Source organism: Patagioenas fasciata, chromosome 1 (genome assembly GCF_037038585.1).
Source record: "Patagioenas fasciata isolate bPatFas1 chromosome 1, bPatFas1.hap1, whole genome shotgun sequence".
NCBI classification, from domain to species: domain Eukaryota; kingdom Metazoa; phylum Chordata; class Aves; order Columbiformes; family Columbidae; genus Patagioenas; species Patagioenas fasciata.
The window spans coordinates 125,375,661-125,399,166 of record NC_092520.1 but is presented as its reverse complement, the minus strand read 5'-3'; the positions used below and the strand labels follow the sequence as shown (position 1 = coordinate 125,399,166).

Genomic DNA, 23,506 nt, shown 5'->3' with positions numbered 1-23,506 from the left:
ATTTCCTCTCATCCTCACAGCACATCTCTGAGAAGAGTCTGCCTCCATCTCCTCTAAGGCCTTCATGAGAGACCTGAGGACAGCAGTAAGGTCTCCCCTTAGCTTTCTTGAGGCTGAAGAAAGCCACTCCTCTTGGCCTCTTCCTCATATGTAATGAAAAATGAAAGCTAGGACATCCCTCTACTCTCAAATAAGAGTGTAGCTTCAGAGGTGTTCAAGAAAAGGTTTGACTTCCAAGATGCCAGAAACAAAGAGATTATCTTTCCCTTTCACGTACACTGATGCTGGCGGGAGTGAGGCAGATGTATCAGCAGGAGATTGTCATGGGATCTGCATGTGAGTGTATCACAGGTGCTGCCTGTGCTCTTGAAGAGGCAACCAAACGGGACTACGTGTTCTAGCAGCCCAACTGCCTACTTAGAGCAGGTACCCACTGATGCCATCCGACGCTACTTGCCACCCCAACAACAGTGAAGATAAAGGTGTGAGGATGAAGCCCTTATTGACAAGTAAAGGCCTAGGAAGCCTTGTAGGTAGCTCCTTGACTTCAAAATCCCACTGCAAAATGCTGTTTCTAAGAAACAGTCTCTGTTAACTGAACACATTGCACAGCTGAACAACTTTAAAAAAAAAAAGTTCAGTGGAAAAAAACAAAACAACCCAGTGAATTAATTTTCAGCTTAATTAATTTAGCTCTAATTTTGTATCATGCATCTGTTATGAATTACTCTTAAACTAAGAAGCTTTCAACCTTCAGAAACACAGAAATCTTTGCTTTGGTGCCAACAGGAACCTTTCCTTGGCCCATGTCCCAGCTCTGGGCAGGTACCCTTCTCTGGCAGGCAGGCCTGGGCCTGCATTTCTCCTGCAGCAGAGCCCTGAAATTCATCCACCCCACTGCTGGAACGGGTGGCAAAATCTCAGCGCAGCATCTGTCTTGGCAAGGTCTCAGTTGATCCCATAGGCTTGGGCTCCTGTCAAAATGCAAAAATCTGTGAGTAGTGCTAAAGGGGAATTCGTTCAAATCAAGGTATGCACAGAGATGTGTCTGGAAGAAAAGGTGTACGAATAATGAAGCCCACTTCTTCAGTGACCTAACACTAAATCCAGTTTAAGTTGGGTAATGACCTAATAGAGAGCAGGATAGGAGAAAGGGACCTGGGGGTCCTGGTGGACAACAGGATGACCATGAGCCAGCACTGTTCCCTTGTGGTCAGGAAGGCCAATGGCATCCTGGGGTGTATTAGAAGGGGGGTGGTTATTAGGTCGAGAGAAATTCTCCTTCCCCTCTACTCTGCCCTGGTGAGACCCCATCTGGAGTATTGTGTCCAGTTCTGGGCCCCTCAGTTCAAGAAGGACAGGGAACTGCTGGAGAGGGTCCAGTGCAGGGCAACAAAGATGATCAAGGGAGTGGAGCATCTCCCTTATGAGGAAAGGCTGAGGGAGCTGGGTCTCTTTATCTTGGAGAAGAAGAAACTGAGGGGTGACCTCATTAATGTTTACAAATATATAACGGGTGAGTGTCATGAGGATGGAGCCAGGCTCTTCTCGGTGACAACCAATGGTAGGACAGGGGGTAATGGGTTCAAACTGGAACACAAAGGTTCCACTTAAATTTGAGAAGAAACTTCTTCACAGTGAGGGTAACAGAACACTGGAACAGGCTGCCCAGGGGGGGTTGTGGAGTCTGCTACTCTGGAGACATTTAAAACCCGCCTGGACACATTCCTGTGTAACCTCATCTAGGTGTTTCTGCTCTGGCAAGGGGTTTGGACTAGATGATCTTTTGAGGCCCCTTCTGATCTCGAACATTCTGTGATTCTGTGATGAGAGTTTGGGCATATCTCTGCAATCACTGCTGGAGGCCTCCCTCCGCAGTCCATCAAGAGAATTTAGGGGCAGGATGACCCTGATCCTTCCCCAGGACAGCCTTTTAAATAAATTTTGGGCCATATTTGGCTGTCCTAGAAGGTTAGAGCTACCCACATAACTTACACTCAAGTGATAGCAGGTCACTTTTGGCAATGACTCCCTGTCCACCCAAGCACCAGCAACTGGACAACACTGTACTTCCACAGTCAGTTTCTGAAGGCAGAAGCCAGGAAGCCACCAGGAGATGAATTACTGTGTCCCCATTTCACCACATCAAGATGCATACTCCTGCCCCTCCTTGTGCTGCTTCACTTGCCTCCACAGCAAATGGTATCAGGGAATTAAGACCAACTGATCCAGGTGCAAACTGCAGTGCTTGCAGGCATACAGGGCACGTGCTGACATGACCACCCAGGGTCCACAGCTGCCCTAGTGTCCCCCAGAGCCACCACCAAGGCAACCTCTTCCTACAAAGAGAAGCAGCTGTCTCTCCCATCTCTGACAGGCTGTATATTACTATAGAAGTATATATATTTGTCTGTATAATGGGAATCTTTATGCAGGTATTATTGTAATAGATGTAATCAACAGAGTGCTCTTATTTTCCTCTTACTGTCATCACCCAACAGATGCTTTCAAAGATGGATGGACACTGCCATGCTGTGTATATACTTACAGTTTTAAATATTCAGGTCCTGTATGTAAAATAGGTCCCGGGTAGGCAATTAGACAAGGACACAGCTCTGACCACAAGAGAAGTCTGATTTCAACAAATGCAGCAGCAGCTTCACTGCTCTTCTGCATCATTCTTCAGTAACTACTTGGTGAGACCATCACCTGGGATTAAGTGATTAAATTTCCATTCATTTATTCCTGATTGTCTGCCAAAGGCATCCATGGGGAAAGATGAATGCTACCACCACTGACTGAATCAAAACCACAATACACAATCCATCAGACAAATTAAGGACTATGTTTCTGTATCACCACAAGCCTGCATCTGACCAGTAACACAAAGGTGAATGACAATCTCTGAAACACATGTTAACCAGAACTATGTAGACCTGAAAGATTTTATCAGATGTATTTCTAACAGAGCAAAATAAAAGGACAGGGTTTTTTGCACCACTAAGATGGGAAATACTATGCAATTAGAGGTATAACAACAGGTTTACTGAACCTTAAATTAAAAAAGCAATCAAAAAAAAAACCAAAACAAAAAAAACCCAAACCAAACAAACAACCCCACACAAAACCCAACAATGTATAATATAGGACAACTGTAAACAGTCTGAAATTTGTCTCTCTTCAAGGCTACCTCCCCTTTCTGAATGAAATAGCTTGCAACGCTCTCCCTAAACTATTAGGAGGATTCGGTTCCTTGGTAGGGTGAGAAGTGTAAAAGCAGACTGTCCTGAGTTTTTGCTTTTGAAATCATCCCCCTTCCTCTTTTACCTACAGTTAGAAAATCTTTGCAGCTGTGGTATTAAGAGTTCTTATTCACTTCCAAGTCCACAAGGTTCATAACAGAAGGGAGAAGTCAGGATCTTAAATATTTTCTCAAATTGAGGTATTAGCATCTTAATCAGCGGTCAGGTTTTTAGAACCAAAACATTTAGAATGGGAACAATTTTTAATTTCATCTCATGAACCATGTTCAGCAATGCATTAAGGCTTCTTGCTAAACTCCAGAACAAGCCATGCAGTTTCACAAGTACTATTGTGAGAAATTAGGTGAAGTGCAACCCTGATGTTCTACGGTTTTACTTCTAGGGCTTATTTCATCAGTTAAAGGTTGGCTATTAACATCATTAGGAAGGACTGCAAAGGCTAAAAGTAAACATGAACTTTTCACTTTTATACTTGATGTTTGGCTAGTGTGGACTATTCTACACACAAGTTGTCATCTTACCTAAGAGATTTGCTACACTTAGTAGCAAACACCTCACTTTGCATTTTTTTCCACTTACAGCTGAATAAGCATTACTTTAAAATTGTATTTTACATTTTACCGACCTCACCCCTTCACCATTAACCTTTTATAGAACACTACCAGCCCAATTGGTTGTTGCATTTCTCAGTGGCAAGGAAATCTTCAGCCATCGCAGGCAAATGGAAGACTAAGGGATGTGCTAACCAGAGACTAAGCCAACCCAACTCTCCTCATGGATCTTCCACGCTGCAATTACTATGTTACTGCCCACAGTAACTGTTATCTAGAGACTGCCCAATTTATCATGGTTTTGTCCTCTGTGTTCCTCCTTTACCACTTGCCACTGTATGGATTAAAGGAGCAGAAGCCCTTGAGGTACAATTACCTCTGAGCCAACCAGCCAGGGTGACGGAGGAATAAAGTGACCTGCACGTTTTGTCCATCACAAACACGTACTCCAGAGACTGAGCTCACGAATTCCACTTTCCTTGGCTCAAGGCCTGGAAACTTGAGTCTTTAGCAAGTGCCAGGCCTCCCACTGAGGGCAAAATTAACCTCAGCCTACAGGTCAGTGTGGCCCAATTTCCTTGTATTTTGCAAAATACTGCTTTAAGGATATGAGGTTAATGAAGTTGTCTGGGTAGTAGCATCTGAGACCATTTGGTAGCTATTTTAGTTCTGAAAGGTGTTTTTTGGGTTTTTTTTAATTGTTTTGGGTTTGTTTGGTTGGTTGGGGGTTTTTTACAACTCTAACGGGGATTATGCAATATAACAATTGTCACTCTTTCACTTGCCATTGCAACCTCCTCCGCTAACCACAGATACCCTCTAATTCAACATTTGACAGTAGTTTAGAATTAACAAATTCATTCAAGTGTTCCTCACGACAGAGGAACCAGTTGTAAGATTAATAATGCAGTGGTCTTAAGGATTTGTAAAGCTCTCAGCTTCAATTTGCCTCTATGTTAAATGCTAAATTTGCAGTTTAACATAACAATCAATGGAATCAATAGTACTTTTCAATCTGTACATATCACTAGCATCTCTCATTTGTCTTTTGAGACCAAATCTTCAAGAGATTAGCCAAAGGCTACACTCACACCATCCCTTCCCTTCATGGTATCCACTGACCTTCCCGTTCCTTTGTTCTACATCTTTCCCTGCCTCCATCATTATTTGTGCGCACACACTTCCAACTACTTCTTAGGACTTCCTACAAAACTATGTAGCCACTACTCAGTAATAAGGAGCACTTTTACAGTTTAACTATGCTAACTGAATACCAGTTAGTTAATATTTAGTAAAGAAGCTAACTAATGCTGAAAAGAAAAAAAACTGCTCTACATTCCTTAGACTTTTATAAACTAAAAAAGAAGAAATCCAGCATAATCCTATCCATAACTGAAAAAAGAGGTATCCTCAATTCAAACTTTTTAAAAAGTAAAGAGAGCAAACCTCTGCTTCTAGATTGTTATTTCAATGCCTCGTTACTAATGGCTTCAGAAACACAGTTCACATTGTGTAGTCAGGCAGAGAAAAACATATACAAAAGTTACAGAGATTGTCTAATTTCTTCATATCCTGAGCCAAAAATTGGCAGAATGTACACTGTACTTTTAAGAATAATTTTAAAAGGAAAATCACTGCTTCAATGTTTGCCAGACTTAACAACAGCTACCACCAAAAACCCCACAAATTTTCTTCCATTTAAAAAGGTGATTTTCCACAGAAAAACTTCATTCTTATATAGACCAAATTGCTCCTACCTCCAAACTAGCAACACACATTTTTTATGCTTGTCTCACCATAAGATAGGTAAACTATGCTGAGAAAAATCTACACCAATTTGCATAGCTTATCTAACAATATAGGACAACGTAAAAACATGGTAAACTGAAAATTCCAACTCTAAATTTGATTTCAAGGAAACCAAAATAACTCAAAAATACTTGCACAGAGCAAGGAGGTCACATCAGTGAATTAATACCCACACTTTCCAAACTCTGTAAGCTTTTATTAATGCCAAATGTATTAATCCACATTGTTCCGAAGAATTCACAAGAAGCAAATGGAGACTGAGACCACCTGACCCTCTAAGCTGTGCATATAGATTGCCTAGCACCTTACCAGTTTACTGCTTAAAGACATACTGAAATGCAGCAGTATAGAATGAGCAGAGCAGCAAAAACATACTACGACATTCTATCACTTCTACTGTATTCACAGACCTGTAGGGATCAATAAAATGGGAAAGTCAAAACAAAGCTCATGAGTGCATTTTGAAAAGCCAGCTGAAGCCAGAGGTTTCTACCTGGAAGGAAAGATGTGCATCAGCTTCTAACTGCATCAGCTGGGGGACTGGAAGGAAAAAAAAAAAGAAAGACTAACTTTGTAAGAGCTGACCATGGCTGCCTCTCATCCATTTATTGCAGGCTCGAATCGCCATGTTTAGTTCATTGCATATTTGGCCTTCAGTTTATTCTCCAAGATTCGTGTTTGTCTGAATAGACAGGAGAGACTCAGTGTAAGATGACTGACTTTGCTGGGGAGGAGAGTAAGAAAGAAACCTGCATAGAGGACAGGTTACCACTGCAAACTGAACAGCACAATCATTACCTGTGCGTGGAGAGAACAAGAAAGACAATATGGAAGAAACTACATGGAATGGAGCAAGAGGTGAAAAAGATCTAATGTCCTCTGTCGTTTTTGACTAAGCTCTCTTTGAGGCAAGGAGTGACTTTTCTCATATCTCTGCATAGACCCCAGCTATGCAATGGCACATGACTTACCTGCCCATTTCCAGAGCATACTACAGAAACAGCAAAGAGCAAGCAGCAAGAGAGTGATGCAGCCAGCCTGTCCAATGGGTTTTAAAAAATGCAGAGTCAGTTCAGGAGACAGACTGAGTAACAAAATGCTCCTAGGTCTCTCCAGATAACAACTAAGGGGAGGAGAAATTTTCTTCTATATGAAGTGGAGACACATCATTTTGGAAAAAGGGTCAGTCAGGTGTGTACTACCACAATAAGAATCTGTAATAAAAACCAGTCGACCACGCCATGGACCAGAGTGCTCACAAGAACACAACCATTATTATTATTAATTACAAACACTATTGTACTTTGGCAGTGGAAATACAGTCTTAAGTTCAGAAGAACAGGTATCACATCTCCTATTCACATCCTCATCAGCCATTACATTTATCATATCAAGGTGAAGGACAGACGCTTCAAATCATTAGTCCATTGAATAATAAATAAGAACAGAGTGCTGGAGACACCTCAGTATGGAAGTGAAATTCATTAAGCAACTACTTTGGGAATCTCTGACCTCCTATAGGGAGGTAAAACACTTCACATGCCATGGATAAATATACTGAGTACAACTCAAATTAGTTTTAAAACTTAAAAGTAAAAAAAAGTGGTTGTTCTCAGTACATCCTCCCATTCTATAATACACACAGCAGCATTGTGATAGAATTACTGGTTACCCACATCATTACTTTTGGGTTAAGTTTCAAATAAATACCCTGGGCAGTATTAAAAATCTGAGTAAACATTACTTACAGATTCATTGCCTGTGGACAAGTTCATATTCTACATACCTATCAAAAACTGGACAGGTAGCACACACATACATATATACCTAACTCCAAACTTCTGCTGTACTGGCCCACATACACTCAAATATTCAACAGAACAGCTACAAATGGTTTTGGAATACTATTACCTATGGTTATGCCATGATCAGAGAGATTTTGTTACATATGGTGTGGACCACAGCCAATGTTCCTGCTTTTCTACTCTCATTGGTGCCCTTGGCACCATTTTTTTTGGAATTCTTTTTTAGAAATATTACACGACTGTTAAGGATGATGCATATTTAAGCTAATCGAGTATTTTATATAACCTTCTTTAAATTACAGGAAAACCCTAAAGACAAAGGGTAAACAAAATGCATAAGCAAAAATCACCAAGTCAAATAAACCAGGAAAGATCTTTTGAAAATGAGGAAATCTTACTTGCAGAAGTAAAACCACTGAACTAGTCAGATACAAAAAAGGACAAACATCCAAACCTTTATTTAGCTACAATATGGACAGAAATAAGCTCTTTACACTTTTTTTTTTAAGTAGATCAACAATACTGAACATATTTCTAAATGCCACATCCTTAGCCTTTCTTAATGTTTAGATGCATAGCCATGAGAGTCCTAGAAAACCTTCTTTAAAGTTGTATTTTGTTGCAGTTAACTTCTCATTTATTTAAGGTAGTTGCACAAGGTAGTTTCGCACAGTGTCGAGTCAGAGACACTCCAATCATCCTTAGAAATTACAGTCACTATTCACACAGCAAAATTAGGCAAGGTAGATCTGTGTGCACACAAACAAACATTAACATATTTAATACTGAATTATAAAACTTACTTTTGCGCATCTGCAGATCGTTTCCAGCTTCCTTGCAGATCCTGTGAGATATCTTTTCCAACATTATTTAAGTTGGCACCATCTTTATTTATAGAATCCTCTTTTATTCTAGCTGTAGAACAGATAGGTTCTTCAATTTTTGGACACTTTGGCTGCATGTCCTCTGGAAGGGTATTTGTGTTCTGTAAATCCTTTTCACATCTGTTGGGCTCATTTTGGAAGGTAGAAGGTTTAGATTCTACCGAAGAAGATTTTGCTGCAATGTTAAATAAGCTTCCAAGAAAATGAAAAAAACCTTCTCGCGGTTGCTTGTCTTTATCGGCTGCTTTGGTTCCAGGAGTCAAACTAGGAAGGCTATTAGCCTTTTTCAGCTCCTCCTGGGTTTCAAACTTGCTAAGTTCTTCTGTGGAATGGTTCTTCTCTTCATTTTGACAAACCTAAGATAAATACAAGAAGCGCATAAGGAAAATGTTTCCTGTCATTTTCATACATTCCCCAATTCCTCAATTTGAATTTGTTCCCATGCATTGTATTCCTTTTGGGAGGTCTGTTGTTTAAAGGTTCATTTTAAGAACAAAGCCCTGTGCTTTCTTTTTGTACTAAGAAGGTCTCTATTCTACAAAAAGCCAAAAGGACTACATAGGTCAGAAGATTCACAAAGCAGCTGCTGGAGAAGAAAAGTACAGAAGGACAGATGGGGAACAATTGCTTCAACTGGCAGAAAAAAAACCCGAGGAAGAAGCAAGGAACAATTTTTCACACTTCAGACTCTAATCTGCCCAAAAAGCACAGCTTTACAAACAGATCTGTATGAGCTTGTGAGAGGAACAGTTTTCAGCTTGCAAATACATGAGGAGCACCATAGCAAAACGCAAGCATACAGTAGCCTTAAACAGAGTAACCTGCACTTGCAAAAAACCCAGGAGAATCAAGAGCAAGATTTGGATAAACCAAACTCAATTCACATGCCAGAAATTAACCCTACCCACTATCCTCAGCAACTCCATGTTGCACCCTTTGGCCAGCTTTCCGTCAACTGCACAGGCAATTAACTACACGGCTCTATTTTCCAACTTGTTTGTAGTCTCACACAGCTCCAAGGTTCACCACGCTCAAACTGCAGTTTTCCACACAGCTGAAGTTCTACACACCGCTACTCCTGCGCCCATGGCCTTCTGAACTGCCTGTCACCTAACTGAAAATAATTAGTACTGAGGTAGGGATTCACCTCATGTAAACCACCTCTTCATTTCTTCCTTCAACTCACCTGAGCATCTATCCCCAGGGGCCAGACAAGCTCTGTTCCTTACCAATTTATGCCCTTGAACTTCCTTGGTGCCAGCTCCTCTTACCAATCCAAGAACTGCTGCCCAAGCCTATGCTACTTCTGCCAAGACCACCTGCCCCAAAAGATGATGCAACTTCACTGGCAGGCTTTACAATCACCACATGTAACCTCATTTCCAGCTTCACAATCTAAAAATGCTTTTCCCTGGGCCTCCCTCCCATCCTCACCCTTCATAGTGGGTGTCATATGCTATTGCTGCCTATTTTATCTAAACAGTACAACACTTCTAATTTCAATCCCTGTTTCAAGCCAGTTTACTGAAACAAAATAAAGTTACCCCAGCTTTTCTTAAATGAAATCTATTCTGCTCAACAGGAGTGGGGAAGGAGAACATGTATAAAAGTCACATGCAGATTTTAGTTGTGTCAATAATATCTTAAGATAAAAGTACTTGATTCAAATTGATAACATCTACCCATCCAATCTAAGCAGAAAGCTACTATTTGCATTAGGTTGCTAATCCTATTTCAACTTGAAGATATATTTGCTTTAAGTAATATAAAATAAGCAAGTAGGCTTATTTGTTAATAGTCCACAGAGGATCATGCTAATGATGAAAAAACTGTTCTAATGAACACAGTTTAACCCTCAGAGAACAGCAATTTCTTAAAAACTTGCAAGTTATACTTAGTGATACTGGAGCAGTGGTCTTCAAGCAATATTTTTTCACCTTTTCCATATAAAAAGTAGATGCAGTTACTTAACATTAAGTAATCAGACATACGCGTTGAAAACAGAATTGTTTATATGAGGATAGAAACTGAATGGCATTAATTTGTCCTTGGGAAATCCATACAACCTCTATTTTCTTCACATAGGCAAGACACTCAAACAAGCACATTAAACCTCAAGTAAACTTTCAAAAGTGGGCTAAGTCAAACTCTAACCTTTTTCATCCTGCCTGTGACAAATCCCACCTGTCCCCACACGCCACACTCATCAATAGCTGACGCATCACAAAGGGATGTAGTCACCCCTGTAGTATTCAGGGATTTACTATTTGCTAATACTTTACAGGTCAACTCTACTCAAATCCACTCCTGGAAATGAAGATGACAACACTGCAGCTTAGAGATGTACGGCAGTGCTGGCTGGGATCTTCAGCACTAGGCAAACTATGCAAGTAACATGCAAACCTGGGATGAATCCCTTGAACAATTAACTCAGTTTCATAGGAACCAAGTACTTTGCACGAGGAAATACAAAAAAGAAACAACGACAACAAAAAATCCCCAAATTTGATAATATTAATACATGAATGATTCACCATAGTCAACTTCAAAATTCTACTGTCATAGTTTCTTTCTTCACTTTTATACCTCAGCATTCTTCAATACCAGTTTTTGATTCAACTTTAAGGGAGGGAGGGCATTTCTCCCTTGTTCTGTGATTAGCATCATTCACACAAATTTCTCAGATTTAAAAGAGCATCTCACTGCAGGAAGTGCACACAAATCTTATTTTCTCTGCAGACAGAACTATCATGGGCTATAAACATTTATATTATTACAATCTCTATAAAGTTAACAGCTCAATACTAGACCAGAGAAGAAAATATTACATTCAAAACTTGTCAACAGTTCAGTATCCTGGGGTTTGTTGTTTTTTGGTTGGGGTTTTTTGTTGCTGTTTGTGTGTGTGTTTAGTGGTGGTGTTCCATTTTCGGTTTGGCCATTTTTTTGGTTTTGGTGTGTGTTTAAGTCATTTGTATTCAGGAACTAGTGCTCAGGAACTGAGACTTCAAATATGGCTAAATCTCTACATGTGAAATTCTTCCACTAGCAACTCTGAGACATAACATTTGTAAAGACTGTGCTGCTTATTTGTAAGCATAATTCATGCCCGGCACGAAAAGCTGTTTTGTAGTCTCTGTTTCCAGAAACAGAAATCTATTTAGACTTTCCTTCCTCTTTAATCTTCCTTTCCTTAGTTAACTTTCAGTAAATCAAAAGAACAGGAAGTTTTAATATGAAAGGGTCCTTCCATACCTTTAACCATAAATAGCGTCTTACATTAAAAAAGCCCTGGAGAATATTTACACTGTGCTTACTTCAAGATATATGTGGGTAATTAAGTCCCAACACAGAAACTATGTAAATCTTTCTTCCTTTCAATATAATCAACCCTACACTAGACATATTCCCCCTTCTACTCCACTTTGCTATGAAAGACAGCAGAAGCTATTGGTGTTTTATCATTTCCCAATAAAATCTCTATTCAAAGTTCAAGGCACTGTTTAGGCGTTTGACAAAAAAACCCTGTTCCTGCTACAAATTTTGAAGTTTGTATTTTAAGATCACGCCCTATTCAAATTACTGAGACGAAAGCACATGATCTGTGAAGCCAGTAAGCTTTTAACACAGCAGAAGCCTTCAGGCACAAGCACCTGACAAACACAGCAGCATGATGGCAATTCCACCAGGCAACATCACTGTAAGTTTCACTTATTTCCTATGCCTCTCTCTGAGCTCGTCTCTGACAGAAGCCCCCAGCAAATGCTCAGGGGAAAAAAGGCAAGGCATTGGGTATACACAAAGTAATCCTCTCCCTGGTATATCCCACCAGTTTCCAAGAGTCAGGGCTTTTAGTTGACATTGACAACAGCAGTTGCATCTGTCCCCCAGTTAGGCTTGAGCAGTTTGATATTCACAACACTGGAATAATACCAGTGATGTTTGTATCAGTTACATTTCATATCATTGGTTAAAAAAAGAAAAAAAAAAAAGTCCTCCTCCAGTGTCATAGAATCATTTTCATTAGAAGAGAACTTTAGATCGTCAGGTCTAACCGTTAACCTCACACTGCCAAGTCCACCACTAAACCATATCACCAAGAACCTTATCTATGCATCTTCTAATCACCTCCAGGGATGGTGACTCCAACACTTCCCTGGGCAGACTGTTCCAGTGCCTGACAACCCTTTCCATTAAGAGGTTTTTCCTAATATCCAATCTACACCTTTCCTGGCACAACTTGAGGCCATTTCTCCTCGTCCTATCACTTGTTACCTGGGAGAAGAGACCAACACCCTCCATGATACAACCTCCTTTCAGGTAGTTGTAGAGAGTGCTAAGGTCTCCCCTTGGCCTCCTTTTCTCCAGGCTAAACAGCCCCAGTTCCCTCAGCTGCTCCTCACTAGACTTGTGCTCCAGACCCCTCAACAGCTTTGTTGTCCTTCTCTGAACTCTCTCCAGCACCTCAATGTCTTTCTTGTAGCGAGGGGCCCAAAACTGAACACAGTATTTGAGGTGCAGCCTCACCAGTCTCCAGTCACAGGAGGACAATCACTCCCCTAATCCTGCTGGCCACACTATTCTTGATACAAGCCATGCTTACCATGCAAGCAATAGTTTTTAGAGTAAAACCCACCTGCCAGATCCCGTTGAGAACCTTGCTAATGCAAGGAAAAAAGGTTTCCTGCTGTAATGTTGTCTTTCTGCTCCTTTTGTATATGGACTGTCATCAGTCTTTCCCTTGCCTCCCCTTTCCCACTCTGCTTCATAAAGCTTTAATTCCTCTAGCAGCTTGTTACTCAAAGTTTCACTGGGCAAACTCTGGGTAACCTGGCTTGACCTTATAGCTGAGCTTACTTTCAGCAGGAGGCTTGGCTAGATGACATCCGAGAGTCCCTTCAACCTGAATTATCCTATGGTCCTGTGACCTCACGTGCAGCGAGGCTGGTGCAGAGGGGAAGCTTGGCAGAGCGTGAAACAAAGTTATGACTCAAATCAGGTGACTGAAGAGACTGCAGCTATAACTGATGCTGTGTCTACTGCACACTCAGGTAGCGCGGTCCCACCTTGCTGGAGCAACCACTGCAGAGAAGCATGGCAGTTGGGACTCAGAAGACAAGCCCACAATGTCTTTTCTCAAGCACAATTCTTATCGGAGCTAATTTATTCATCGTTAGACTAGGTACATTCTCCAGGTTGTAATCTACTCCTGACTGTAACACAGACATACACCCAAAGCGTAATTGCACCCACGCAGTCAGAGGCACAGGGCTTGCTCCCGGTGTGAACAGACCCCCCCCAGCGCAGAGAGCAACTCCAGCAGCACAACAGCCCCCTAAGGAGGGATCGCTCTGCCAGGTTTGCCTTGCCTCCCGTACCAGCTGGGAACAGCCACCCTGGTACCCGCCGTCCCACAGCAGCTGAGTGGCAAAAGTTCAAATTGCCAGAGGTTCTCATTCAGCAGGGGTTACTGCCTGCCAAGAATACAATCTCTTTTATTGCCCTAATGAGTGAATGAAATGAAAACATTAACAGCATTAAAACACAGATCTCCGCGAACAAAGAATTAGCTTCCAGCCACAAGAGCCAGACATTTCTGATGTCGCTCCCCATGAACGAACACTCATTACAAAGCAGAAACTCCAGACAGCTGCGTGGAGACCTCTCACCGACTGTCTGTCCCACTGTGCTGGGACCTGCGGATGGAGGACATTCTGGGGATCATACGGGTACGCTCGTGCCCTCTAACCACCCCATCTCACCTGCGGCTGTGAGAAGACAATCAGCCAGCAGAATTTTAGGATCATCACTGAATCACCCCAGGGACCTTCGACAAGCCCCAACATTAAACCCCAACACTTCAATTTACTCATCTGAGAAACAACTTTAACCCAGAATTTCTGTTTGCTAGCATATAGGAGGAGTTTAAGAGTTTCAGATTAAAGTCCTGGGTGCACAAAGTAGCACGTTTAAGCATTGCTACCACTAATTCTGGAAAATTAACCATGTTCTGGCTTTAGCTTTGACCTTTCAATATAGCTAAGGTGGTTGCATTTCATTTAACAAATCTGAGCATCCCGTTTAATCTGAACAGCGATAGTCTGGAAAATTTTGTATGCTAAACAAGATCCACACTGAGATAACCTGAGTTGCAGGCAGACCACTACAACCCCACAATGAGTCACTACTGCATGTTTTTCAGCACATTTCCTCTCTCTAGGAGGCAAAAGTATCTTTGGCATTATCTCCCACTTGTTTGCAATGGGTACATTAATTCCACATATGAAATAAGTTTTTTTATTTTTCGAGCTACTGTGAGGAAAAGAAGTTAAGCATTCTCAACCAACAGGAGTCAATACATACAGAAACCTAACGAAACCAACCAAACATAGTGACACGTAGACTAGGAACAAGACTTGTTTAAGAAAATTGGAAAAGTATGAAGAGAAATTCAGGAAAAATTACTATAAGACAGCAAAATACTCAACAGATATTCCTTGATAGAATTCCTAGAAGTCCACTGTTGCTAGTGTTAATGACAAAAACAGATTTCAGAAACTTGCAGTTGAAATAGGTTTTTCCTTTTTATGCCAGCAAAGTGGTGATGAAGAAGAAGCAAAGAGTTACACCATTGTCAAAAACTATTAAGTCTTAATTAAATAATACCTTTTAAATAATCAGAAAAATAAAAAACCTCACAAAGATAAACAAAGACAGCCTTGGGGTTTTGAGGGGATTTAAGTCAAAGGTGAGTTCTGTATCTCTACACATAAATGATGCTTTGAACCTCTGAATACTTTGGGTTTTTTTATACTGTGAAGTTTTCCTTCCGCATCCTCCTTTCTCTGCTTGTTTTGACATGAAAAACAAATCAGGTCACGACAACCCTCAAAGACAAGAATAGCTAGAAGATTAATGAAATTGTAGCATCTTCATAATCAGGAGTAAAAGTTAAGCAAGAGGAAGGAACTTCTAGTTGAACTGTATCAGGTTTGCATTTTAAAAAATAAACCTACTTAAATTCAATGACTATTTAACATTTTTAAATGCAACTGCATCTGTCCAAAGTTCAGCAATGGGACTTTAAAAACTTGTTTATCCATTTGAATTCTTGAAACAACAAGAGTCCTTAACGCAGATTTAATTTGTCAAATGAGGAAAGAAAAGATGAAACAAACTTTCTCTGAAACTCTAGTGTTCACCTAAAATCTGCGGAAGTATCTAGAGTCACCCTCCTTGGCAACAGAACAAAAACTAAGGCGCTAAGAGTAAACACTTCAAATGAATAGATAGAGAAAAAGGAGACGCAATTTGAAATAAAGTTTCTGCTAAGTCACCTTTATGGGGAATTGTAAACTCCGTTGAAGTATCTAGAATGACTAAGCGGACTTTATAATTTAAAGAATTCTGTTTACACCATTTGCAGAATTACTTCAAAATTTTTCCCTCCTGAATTTTCTCCTGAAGTTACTGTAAAGTTCTGATCTCAGTTTAAAGATTCCTGTGTAGCCTCATCTAGGTGTTCCTGCTCTGGCAGGGGGATTGGACTGGATGATCTTTTGAGGTCCCTTCCTATCCCAAACATTCTGTGATTAGTCAGTTCTCAGCATGTAACCATCACCTTATTTCTGCAAGGTCCAGTAAGGAGCCAGAGAGAAAAGAATTAAATTGGCTATCTTATTTCTGTTCTTTCCTCTAAATTTTCCCAATATTACAGCATTAAATATTATTCCTCTCTCTTACTTGACTATTCCCTGGCATTTCAAAATAAATTAAAAAACAAAGGTGAATTTCATCTTTTCAATGAAGAAGCTATTGCACAAGCAGGCAGGACACCCTATAAGAATAGCTACATATTTGCAGCAAGTTCATGGAACTTTTTTTTTTTTTTAAATATATATAACTTATGTGATTTCATACATTGGATGAAAAATGATGTGACAGAGAATTACAGAACAAGTTAGGCTGAAAAGAATGTGGCTGGAGAGGTCACGTAGTCTAAGCTCCTGCTCAAAGCAGCTCTAGTTAGAGCAGGGCTTCATCCAGTTGCATTTTGAGTAATTCCAAGCATAAAGATTCTGCAGCTTCCTTGAGCAACCTGTTCCAATATCTGACCACCCTTACAGTAAAGGGGGAAAATAAAAGAAAAAAAGTAAAAAAAATATATATAAATGAATGGAATTTCCCATGTTCCAACCTGCACCCATTGCCTCTTGTCCTATTTTTCGCAACTCCAAAAAGAATCTGGCTCCATCTTATCACATAATTGCAGTCCTTGACATCAAATTTTAATACTATGTCTACTGGTTAAATACAGCCGTCAGTATGGTACCTTGAAATGAAATTCATGTGAGAAAGCGGGGCTACAGAATGATCTCTTCCCCATGTTCACAGTATACAGGAATACTTGTCAGATGACAATTAGTAACAAGTTTAATTTGTAGCAAGGAAGTTTTAGATGGGACATTAAGAAAAAGACTTTCTAATTATAAGGTTTACAAAATCAGTAGAACAGTTGTCTGGTGAAGTTGCAGAGATCTTAGAGATCTCCATCCCTGGAGGTCTTTGAGAACAAGTTAGACAAACTTCTATCAAGTATGACATGATACAGAGATCTCACCTTGGGGCAGAGGAGTGGACTAAATAATCTTTGCAGTACTTTCTGCCCCTGTGTTTTCTATGAAGGTTGAGACTGCCTCTGGCTAATCCAGGTGGCTAGCACCCAGGCTCGAGCCTATGGGCCAAATTATCAAATATTTAATGCTATTAAAATACTTACGTCTAAATTATATGTTTGGCGTATTGTATTTGTACCTACTTTCTCAAACTTTTGCATTTGCCTGACAGAGCTCAAATAGTAATTCCTGGGTTGAGATGCTTAAAAATTCCTTCTTAATCAGTTACAGGAGAATGTGCTATTTCCCCCATACCATGACAGGAAGGATACCTGGGGACGATAGGCAGACAACTGACAGCCTATGCTGTCACAGCAAAGCCATCACTTGGATGAGAACCTCAGGCCGGGTACACCTGGGACCTAAGCCATTCACTAGTACTGGAATCAACTCAAGCACTTACCACCACTGGTACTGCTACAGTACAGTAGTACAGGTAGAAGCCTGTTTAGGTTTACACCACAAGCACATCCAACAAGAGTGTTGTGTGATTTCTTCAAAACTCTACTAATATGACATTCATACAGTAGCAGCGTCAGCTTATTTGGTAGCTGCTCCACACAATCCAACTAATAACTATGTCCGAGTCGTAAACCTCTGTTTCAAGGGCACTACAAAAGGCAAAAGTATGTGACACATACTGCTGCAGGAAGCACTGTTGCAATATTCCTTTTAAAAACAAAGTCCCTGTAGCCCTAAAAGTGAGGTTGATACACTAACATGTACTGGACACTATGTAATGCAGATACCCAGAACACTAAACATGAAGGTTCAAGAACTATTTACATCCACACAACCATCTGTTCAACAATCACACTGCTGAAAGAAGCATTTACTCAGAAAGAGCACTGTTTACAGCTCTAATTCAAAGAAACAGAAGCAACCCAAAATCTGTAAACAAACAGTGGTGGGTGGTGACGTACTTTCTATCAATGAATTAATAAACATGCCAAATATATTTCCATAATGTTTTCTCAAAAGTGATCAAACGACAATTGATAAAGTCACCATGACACAGAAAGATTAGGTTTCATATTTTCATAAGGTGAATATTAAAATATCTTTTCCTCCTGCTATGAGCTAAATATTTAATCAGAGGGAAAAAAATAGCAGGGGTAAAGTACAGAACTGGTAATTAAAGTGCTCAGAAGAGCCAAACGGCTATCACAGCTCAGCACATTTCCCAGCTCCACTCACCCAGTCAGCTATAATTTAGATGTCTGACCTTTGCTGCTAAATCAGACTTACAGTTCCCCTGCTATTTTGTTTCTGGCCTCCTGCTGAGACCTCCAATGAATATACGAAATCACAGCACGTAAGTCTATGTGTAAGTCTATCAGAAACATGATAGTTCATTAATTTGGTGAGAGGCAGAGACAATATGGTTTCAACTTTATTCACCACCCACCCAAACTGACTAGGTAGCAGCACAGTTCAGAGACATGGGCATGTACAGAAACCTGCCCAAGCCTGATCCATGTAGGTATATAGATTTAGACATTCCTCACAAAGTATACTTTCCATAACAACAAAGTATTTCCTTTTAGCGCATAGTAACCTCGATGACTCAACAAATAAAACTGAAATGTCTTTTAATACCATACATTACCCCTTTCAAATGAGACAGTCTCAGTTATCTCCAACTGTTCAGCTGCATTCTAGTGATCTTCGCACAAGACAGCTTATTTTGGTCAGTGTCAGGCATTGGACAGGATGGTGTTATCAAAATGCTACTCTACATAGGAGGGACCAGCGATAAGGGGAAAAAAGAGAAAAATATTTTCTTCCCCCCCCTCCCAAAAAACAGCGGGGAAGCAGGGGGAGAGGAGTAGAAAATACTTTCTGCACCTTCTCTGAGTCTGTTTTTATTATCTAGTTGTAATTCCAGTGCATACAAGATATAAAATTATTGTGCTAAAAGTACCCACTACTATGCATACAAAACTGTTCAAGAGTATCAAAAGATTTTTGATCAGCTTAAGAAAAAAGGAAGTAAGTTAGACAAGAAGTCCTCAGTGCAGTTGAACAACAAGTACATTCTAGTAATATGAAAACCACACCTTTCTTGTAAAGCCTATACAAACAACAGGTATTATTTCAAAGTTAATGTAATGTACACTGTAATACTTTAAACTTATAGGTCAAAGACAACATAGTTGAATAAAAAGTTATGGCAAGACAAAGAAAACAGATCAGATATCAGGATAAAAGCTTTACAGCATGAATATTGGCACCAACTTTTAGTATGGTACTACAGAAACATAAGTTCTGAGCAGAAGACTTTACTACAACAAATTTACATTCAGCTGGAAAGATTTCGAGTTTGGGCTCTTTTAAATAAGAAAATAAATGAGATTTCATTTTTGGCAAGAAAGAGTCACTTAAACCTGCCATGCTCCCTTTGCTCCACCTTCACATCCTGCTTGTTCCTTGAGAACTGGCCCTCTTCGTACTTCCTTTAAGAAATTCCTGGTCTTGAAGTCCTACACACATATGCTAAATAATCCCCCTTCCCCAGTCACAACCTTCTTTGAAAGGAAAAATCTGTTTTAGAATTTTTCGCTTGTCTAACATAGAAAAATAAGAATTTTTTAGAATGCACAAAGATTTATTCCATTATAGTAGGATCTCCCCCAATTTATCAGAATCCTTACTGATTTTATGCCTTGAAATGCAGGCAGAAAGTCATGATTTATAGTAACAGGAAGACATCCAGTGGCATTTCCCATGAGCTCAGAACTGACAGGGCTGGCTTCTGAACAAACACCACTGCATGTTTCCCACCTTGATGTAGATAAACTATGTTCAACACAGAATTGAATGGAGGTAACAACCCTGTTGGACTGAAACAGGCAACTGCACTTTGGCAAAGCCCAAACAAATGGTCCCTGGATACTGAAGATGCAACGACACAGAGATTGCAGGCCATACAAGACCACCACCAGTTCCTTCTCTGTACATTGTTAGTGCTTGATAAATGGGACACAGGATAGAAATCTCAGATTCAGTGTGTTAAGAAACCTACTGCACCCCCAAACAAACATGGCAGATCAGTCATGGCCATTTCAGGGAAGCAGCCACAATATTATATGCATTAAACTAAAAGTACTAGGAAAAGGAACAAAAAAAACCAAGCAACAGTACTTACTGAATGAATCACTGAAATGGCTCTGTGCAGGGCATGATATGGCAGCAGCAAAGACATGTTATCACCAGGTCATGTCCTGTACATAATTATTTATGATATTTGACTAAATCTAAACACAACTTTATAGGCAACCACCACTTTGTGTCAAGTGACATAGAAGAAAGCCTTGATCACAGAGAAGCGTGTCTTTTTTTTTGCAGTAAAATGCTGACAGGACAAGACAAGCATGATTAACACGGATAACACTGGTAAAGAACAGCCAACACAGATACAAATGTCAGCAGAAAAGACTTAACAGTGCTTTGGCTTGCTACCAGTGGCAAACGTTTGCTGCTTAGGTATTCGTAAGTTATACAGAAATAGTGCTTTAGAGGAATGTCTGAAACCACCTGGCATAACAGACCCTCACCCAGAATATGGCAACCAGGTGCTAAATCACAGCGCAGGAATATCTCCAACATCAGAACACTAGCAAGTAGTCACAAGCAAAGGTGACAGGCTTTAGCTCAACTAAATATTAGTAAATAAAAAATCATACCTTCGAAAATGCAGGTAGAGTTGTGCTTTCCTTTTGGTTGCTCTTTATGTTTATGGCTTCATTTCCTTTGTTTTCAGAACTGAAAAACAAACATGTTTGTTTAACACTGAGGGCCTGCATTATTCAAGTCTGAGAGCCAACACGTTATCATTCAAATCCAACACAAGAGAGCATTAACTCGAAAGGACAGAAGAAAACATTTTCCAAGCCATAGCACATATTCTGGACATATTGCAACTGAAAAAGCCATGCCAAAAAAAGCTGAAGATGGAAGCATAATGCATGTTTCATCTCATACAGAGGTTTTCAAAATCAAGCCTTCAGAAATGGCACACAATGTTCCAGCATGTCCAGCTGAAAAAATGCCAAGCTTTCTGTGCATATGTGCTATTTTCTGCTGGAAAAATGATACTATAGTTTATCAATCATCTGTACAGCAGCATTCATTGCCATAGTGTACCTATGAGGTACCCCCAGTCCTTCTACTGAGGATGGTGATTGAGTTGAGCCTACTCAGGGCAGATGGAATCATCACCAGTTGTAGCTACTACATTTAACACATCTTCACTGAACATACCTAATGAGGGTTTGCAGGCAAATTCAGAAGAAATTTTAGAAGGGAGACAACAGGCATGTTGTTATTACCAAGGCAACACCCACTGCTCCGTTTCGAAAGTCAGAAGTCCAGAGTCATGTATGTCCTTATTGCCAATTTACCTTGGCCAAAATTTTCTTAAGAGTCTACCTTTGGAATTAAGGGCATCATTCCCCACCCACCTCCTGCTCCTGATTCTTAAGTGATCCTTAAGTAGAATCCGGCAGACATTTTAATCAAAACTTTTATGCTACATGCAAATTAAAAGCAAAAACATATCAAGGGAAACATTAGATGATGTTAATGACAGACATCACTCCCAGCATTGCATATCATAAGCTGAAGAAAAATAACTTCGTACCAATATATCATGTGAGACACGCTCAGTATTGCAATGAAGAGATAATAACTTTAAAAACCCTGTCTCATCAATTTTAGAAATTTAGCTTTGCTACTGACAAATGCACAAGCCCTTATTTCTGAATTTGTATGAAGAGATGAATGCTGCTTAATAAAAATAAAGAAATAATTATTTTCATTTTGGTTAAATTCTGCCAGGATTTAGAGAAAGCATTTAGACAAACTGGTTCTCCTACCACTACTCAGTAAGACTTCTGAAAAGAAAGGTTTTCTTCCTATTGTGGATTAGGTATCTGAGTTAAATATATGTTGATATATAAACAAAATACAAAAGCCAGTGTGATTAAATGTTAAGTTCCCCTTTCAGCTGCTCAGAGACAACATTCCCCGACAAAAAGTAGAACAGAACTCTTCTGCAATTAAGTTTTTCAAGATTTTTCAGGTCTTTTTAGATGCATCAAAAGAAAAGCTCCTTCCTCTCTCTTATAGATCCTCTTCTAGTTGAAAACCATGTACTTTCAGATCACCTCAGGTTGTCTTTCATAATTCATCCATAAACACAAAGATACTTTTTCAGGGATAGCATCAGACAAAGTCTTGGCTGTTCCTTGCTTCCCTATAAGACAGAGCAGATGAATTAATATTCTATCCTATTAATTTATTCTGCTGTTAATGTTCTTCATGAAGGAGATGCCACAATCGCTTCTGGGCAACCTGGCACACTATGTAACCTATTTTCTCCCTCCTAGGTTGTTTGGTTTGGGTTTTTTTGATTTTTGTTTGTTTGTTTTTAATTACTATTAAATAAATACCCTTATCAGATCTGCATAGCTTTTCCTGATGCTGATACACTTGACACGAGCAGGTTGATCTCCACCAAACGTTCTTCTTGGCTTCAAGTATCTTTATGGAACTGGTCTGCAGACCACAAATGAGATCCTTGCTTTCATTCAGTATCACCAGCATCCTATTCTTTTATCACTTTGTTTTGCCCATATTCTTCCCTTCACATCTTGTTTTTTCCCAAAACCTTTTTTCACTTTCATGCTTCTTGTTTGTATTTGAAATACATGCCTGTATATTCTTTTAGCTAGCCAGGCTTGGACAGATTGCTATGAAATTCCCTAGTGTACATACCAAAACTGAAAGAATGCAGTTTAGCAGATAAGCATCTTAAAAATAATAAGTTTAAAAAAAAAAAAAAAGTATCAAAACTTTACTTTCCAGTATAAAATTAACCTAAACCTGGAAGCCACTCTATATCCTTTCATGGTTTACATTCTAGCATTTCTACATTCTTGAACCTTTTTGCTTTAGGGCGTAGCTTCTCAACAAGCTGACTTTCTCAGTAGGACTAGCTTTACAAATCTCCATACCTTCCTCCTCAACCTCAGCTATCTCTTCCTAGCCTTAACTCAGTCAAGCAGGGCTCTCAGTAGGGCAACTGTCTTGGATAAAATCCAGGAAGGGATCAGAAGTTTCCACCAGGAAAAACTCAGACCATGATTCCATCTAGAGTGCCATGACATGTAATCAGCACAAGGGAAGGGGCCCCATTCCAAATGTATCTTTGGAACCAAATGACTCATGCTAACTGAATGACATTTACAGTGAAAAAGCTCGCTTTGCTGAAAACGGGCTTCTTGGCTTGCTTAGGATGAAATTGTTTTGTTTTTCCCAGAGAGTCAAGATTAACTTCTACAGCCTAAACACCACAGATGCAGTAGCTGGTGCCACAGGTGGTACTTGGGACTGGAGAACAGGCTCACTGGGCTTGATGCAGCTTATCACTTCTCACTGTCAACCCCCCTAAAATCTTTAGGACTTTCCTCCCTCTCATCATTGCATCCATCATGTAACAGTCACTAATGACACATT

General features: G+C 39.9%; 1 protein-coding gene across 1 annotated transcript in view; it reads right to left on the bottom strand.

Annotated features, from left to right (window-relative positions):
- Positions 1 to 23,506, bottom strand: part of CRYBG3 (crystallin beta-gamma domain containing 3) — a 99,376-nt gene that overhangs the window by 62,694 nt on the left and 13,176 nt on the right. Inside the window, exons 3-4 of the mRNA XM_071816632.1 lie at positions 20,674 to 20,752; positions 8,232 to 8,668 (exon numbers count right to left, since the gene is read on the bottom strand). Of these exons, the coding sequence (XP_071672733.1) occupies positions 8,232 to 8,668; positions 20,674 to 20,752 (516 nt within the window). The remainder of the gene's footprint in view (positions 1 to 8,231; positions 8,669 to 20,673; positions 20,753 to 23,506) is intronic.